The sequence below is a fragment of the Austrofundulus limnaeus genome, unplaced genomic scaffold, assembly GCF_001266775.1.
Source record: "Austrofundulus limnaeus strain Quisiro unplaced genomic scaffold, Austrofundulus_limnaeus-1.0 Scaffold236, whole genome shotgun sequence".
NCBI lineage: Eukaryota > Metazoa > Chordata > Actinopteri > Cyprinodontiformes > Rivulidae > Austrofundulus > Austrofundulus limnaeus.
The window spans coordinates 257,343-262,485 of record NW_013952638.1 but is presented as its reverse complement, the minus strand read 5'-3'; the positions used below and the strand labels follow the sequence as shown (position 1 = coordinate 262,485).

The 5,143-nt window shown below is 43.0% G+C and overlaps 1 protein-coding gene across 1 annotated transcript in view; it reads left to right on the top strand.

The window, feature by feature from the left end:
* Nucleotides 1–5,143, top strand: part of gdpd5b (glycerophosphodiester phosphodiesterase domain containing 5b) — a gene marked incomplete at its 5' end in the record, with an annotated part of 63,323 nt that overhangs the window by 33,353 nt on the left and 24,827 nt on the right. Inside the window, 4 exon segments of the mRNA XM_014019931.1 lie at nt 1,934–2,027; nt 2,165–2,224; nt 2,494–2,592; nt 3,011–3,104. Of these exon segments, the coding sequence (XP_013875385.1) occupies nt 1,934–2,027; nt 2,165–2,224; nt 2,494–2,592; nt 3,011–3,104 (347 nt within the window).

Genomic DNA, 5,143 nt, shown 5'->3' with positions numbered 1-5,143 from the left:
TTAAATTTAGATTTTTATGGGAGACTTTAAAGTGTCCCTTTAAAAAAGGAGATTTTAAGGTCTAAWTTTTTTTACCTATACATATTTATTCCCCTCAATTAATGTGTGATTTATTTATTTTCTATTATAAGTTTTATATCGTGATGTACATCGTTACCGTCACTCATAATGTATATCGTGATATGAATTTTTTGCCATATCACACATTCCTAGTGGAATGTCCCCAAATGGATAGCTGTGCAAACGTGTGTGTGTGTATGTTCGAGTGTTCCGACCTTGGAAATATTTTTGTGTGTTTGTGCTCTGAGGCAGGAACTGCAGTGTGCCAGTGTGTTCTGATTAACTTTTGACAGAGTGACAGGGCTGCTCCGTCACACTCGGGGTTTTCTCCCACAGCCCAGAAAGATGCAAGTCAGGTTAATGGGTTACTCTAAACAGTTCCTGGATGTGAGTGTGAGAGTTAAGGGTATTGTGATGCCCTGTGATGGACTGGTGACCTGTCCAGAGTGTACTTTCTCCATTAACCACTGGAGATAGACTCCACCTCCCTGTGACCCTGAACAGAAACAAGTGGGCAGAGAAAATGGATGYAAGGATATTTGGTATATATTTTTCAAACTTGCTATACTGCACAGTTGTAACTGCATCTTATTTTCATTGATAGTCTAGCTTTCTCTCCAACCCCCTCCTCCCCTCTTGCTCTCGGGGACCTGCACAATGTCACCTTGTCCTCATAATACTGTCCTTTGTTGCATTCTCTCGTATTCCCGTCCCACTGTAGAATTTGTGATTTAATTCCTGTGAGTTTTTCCCTGCTCGTTTTCAAATGATTTTGCATTTTGAATCCCCAAACAGTTCGCTTTTATCAGCCCTGCTTGACAGATGTTTAATTCTTTTTAATGGCAGATTTTTTTCATGCGTTTTGCAGGGATCTCATGTAATCACTGCGTATGTTTTTATGTTTATTTTAAGTTGTGGTGTAGCATCAGAGAGTGACCCAGCCCATCCACAGTTTAAACTCCCAGGAGATCCTCTGCTGCTTAAATCACAGATAAGGCTTCATGTGTGATTAATACTTTAGGCTTTGGCTGAAAAAGCGAAACACACACRCGTATGCTGTTTTCTGCAGCTGTGTTCCTATTTATACACACAACATTGCCCTTTCGAGCATTACAGCTGAGAGTAAAATGTATGGACTTGATTGTGGAGGGGGTTGGTAAAAAAAAKACACACTAATAAATACAGACAGATTTGTTGCCACGCTAATGTCTTTGTTCCCATTCTGAAACATCCTACATCAATAACATGAAGCATAGATCTCAATAGGTCATATTAAATATTAACTTTGTAAGTTAAACTTTTACAAGATTTCCTGAGTTTTTAAGATCTTTTTTTTTCTGCAAATCTGCTTAATTTGGCCTTTCAAGATGCAGGTTGCTCTCCATATTTAAGGCAAACATAGCGTGCTTTGGTTTTTAATACTTCAATAAGAACCACATTTYCACAAATCCTTTTTTTTCCAAAGGCTCTACTCCTATCTAATTTTTAGCAATTACTTAATTTAAGAATAACAACATTTCTCATTTTCAGCCTGTAATGTTTTTAAATTCAGAGCTTTACATCCATCCATCCATTATTTTACCTGCTTTTTCTTTCTTGGGTTGTGGGATCACCAGTGCCCATGTCCAGCAATCTTTGTGTCARTGTTTTTCGCAGTGTATTCCACTGATGTAGTAGAAACCAGTCCATGATTTTACCCCCATGAGTTGTAATTTGTCCTGAAACAGAAAAATGACAAATGATACTTCAAACATGGGAAAAACTGCATGAATATAGACAGACCTTGTATTCTTTGATGCATTCGTCCAGTTTGGGAATGATGGAATGTGTGTTAGTGTTCATGACAAGAAGCATTAAATCTTTGTTTCTGCAGGTTTCTGTACGAGCGCTCGGGGAAATGGAGCGATGGCACTGTTCCCATCTTAGCAACGACCGCTGCTGGCTTCACCTACATCACATTTTTAATGGTGAGTTCCTCTGAACTCACTGAGAACATGCTTAACTTGTTCTCATCGGAACATGTTGTTTGAGCAAGTGATGTTTTGAGGAGCAAAACATTTAAAAAAATATACTCTGTGTGTCTTGTTGTTTTTGTACTTTTCAGGTTTTAGCACTTTGCCATGTTGCACTGGGACAACAGCTGAATTTGCACTGGCTCCATAAGGTAATGTGACAAATGTGAGGCTTTGTAAGAGTGRGTGGGGGAAAGTGTGAGTAATAAGTGTGTGCATTGCTGTTTGTACTGCATAAAATGGTTTGGTTTGGTATATAGGTTTTTTTTTTTTTTTTTTTTACTGTGGTATGTGTGTGTGTCGTCTGCAAGCTAAATGAAATTATTTTGGGTTTTGTTTTTTGTCAGTTTGTGTATGTGTTTCCAAAATGTTTTCCAAAAACCTCATCTTTGGATATTTTAACATTTCTTTGTWCACACAGATAGGAGTAACTGCTGCTTTGCTCACCACCATCGCTGGGGTCATATCTGTCAATCAGACATGGAGACAAGAGTGGGATGTCGTTCCCATCTCCTTTCAGGTCAGAAACAAAACAGCTGATATCAGTTTATTGTTGTTTTTATTTATTTTTTCTTATTCAGAGTTAAAATGGGACAAAAATATGTCATATAATCGTTACTGTGGAGACCTGACATTTGATCTACACTGATCTCCTCTCCTGATGATATTCAACAATCTAATCAATATCCATCAAGTTTTAAAGGTCTTATAATTAATATGTCCACATGAGGCTGTTGCACTGCCAGGGATGTAAGAGGAGCCACAGTTCCTCTAAAACTMAGGTCTTTAAAATTCAGTATCTCTYCAAATTGCAAAAAGTGTATGTGTTTTCTATGGTGTAACTGCTTTATGATATACCGAGGACTCCCTGTCGTGGTTTTTTTTTTTTTTTTGGTTCAGTTTTGTGTACTCATTTCTATGACAAATGTTCTGTTCAGGCAACAGGTCCATTCCTGCACTTAGGGGCCCTCGCTGCTGTCACCGCACTGTCCTGGATTGTGGCAGGACAAGTCGCCAGAGCAGAAAAAACAAGTATGTTTTTATTTATCTTTTGTTTGTTTTTTAATGCAACACAAAATGAAAACTATTTTTACACAATTTAATAATTATACTGTCTGCCAGACGGCACACACACAGAAGAGCAGTAAATTATTAATACAGTGTTYACAAAAGCCAGGACATCGACTTAGGGTGTTGGAAATAACAAACGTCATGTTTTCCAACCAAGACCACCTGGATTGATTTTGGTTTTTCATTCASTTGATTTTAAATTAGAATTTAATAGAACACATTTATTGTTTTATGCTCCAATTTCTGACGATGTAACTAACGGGTGGAAATCATGCTTTATGTCAGTATTTTGCAATGAGTTGTGGTCTAGAAATGTCTATCTGCTTCTGGTTCCCTTTCAGTCAATTCACTCAGTACAACACATCATGTATGGGAAACCACGCCCCTGCGTGTCCTGGCTGAAGCCACCTCTAATCACGCCTTTAGGCAGGTGACGTGATGACGACAGATGTCAGGCTCCTCCTGCACATATATATAAACTGTCGCCATCACTATCACTCCTTAGTTCTATTGCTCTTCACCTCGCAACAACACCCACTTCTTCCAACCTAGCTAGTTAGCTGCTGCTAATTAGCTTTGTTTGTTCGAAGGTTCTCGGATTTAGTTTAACGGCTTTTGTTGGTGTCAGCTGCAGCTGCCTACTGGTAACTGTGTCTGCCCGTGGAGCGCTAACTTTAAGAAACCTTTCTTGCCTCGACGAAAGAGAGAATTTTGTGGTTCGGGATGAGCACAAAATTATTCAAGAAGAAGCAGAAGTCTTCAGTTCGCCCCTGTCCCCAGGGGTGCGGCTTCTCGCTTCACGAAAAGGACCAGCATGAGGCTTGCCCGGTCTGTTTGGGGATTGTCCACGCTCGTAGGACGTTGGCGGAACCCGAAGCGTGTGCGTTTTGCCGCCTGCTTCGACGCTCAACCCTGGAGAGACGGGTTAAGTTCTTGGAGAAAGTGCTGGGCGAGGCCGCAGTCGCACGGCAGGACCCTCTCCTCTCCGAGTCTAGTACCCCGGGAGGAGCCCTCGGTCGAAGTCTCCACTTCCAGTTGGGCAGACCAAGTCAAATATATGGAGGGGTTAGCCGACGAAGAGGAGGAGGCCTCCCAGTTTCATCTGGACCTCCACCATGGAGGGGAGGACGTGCTGGATATCTGCCTGGATGTGCATGGTCTGTCGGAAGACGACGATGAACCCGGTCCGAGTACAGAAGCCCCCGCTACTGCGGGGGCAAACCAGGAGGACACGTCTTTTCTCTCTTTGTGTCATCGCGCGGCTCAGAAACTGGAGGTGGAATGGCCTGCTCCCCCTCCTGCACAAAATCCGTCACGGTTTGCTGGATTTTTTCTCCCCACTGAACCGACCGCGGTGAAAAACCATCTTCCCATGTTCCCAGACTTCGTCTCGGACCTGACGTCCTGCTGGACCAAACCTCTGTCCACCTGCATCACAGTGCCCGGTTATGGACCGTATTTGGATTTGGAAGGAGCTGAATAAGCTGGACTGGTGAACAAATTTCCCATGGAGCCGTCCCTGGCAGTGTATTTGGCCCCYTCTCACAACCATGGTGTGAGCGGACCCACCACGCTCCCTCCCAAGCCCTGTAGATTTTCTGCTGCGCAGCTTGAAAAAATCTACAAGGCTCAGGCCACRGCCGCTTGCGGCCTGAGCTCCATCAGCATGCTCCAGGCTTACCAGGCTATGGCTCTGGCGGAGCTCGGAGCCCAGGTACTGGCTGAGAGTCCTCTGCTGCCCCTCTTAAATGAGATCAGACTCAACGCGGACTACATCCTCCGTGCGTCCTGCGGCGTAGCGCTAGCCGTCCCTGGCAGCGTATTTAGCCCCGTCTCACAACCATGGTGTGAGCGGACCCACCACGCTCCCTTCCAAGCCCTGTAGATTTTCTGCTGCGCAGCTTGAAAAAATCTACAAGGCTCATGTGAGAAATACAGACATTGTTCAAATGAGATTATTAGTTGTGTTACTGTTTTTGTGTATTTGACTGTACAAAGAC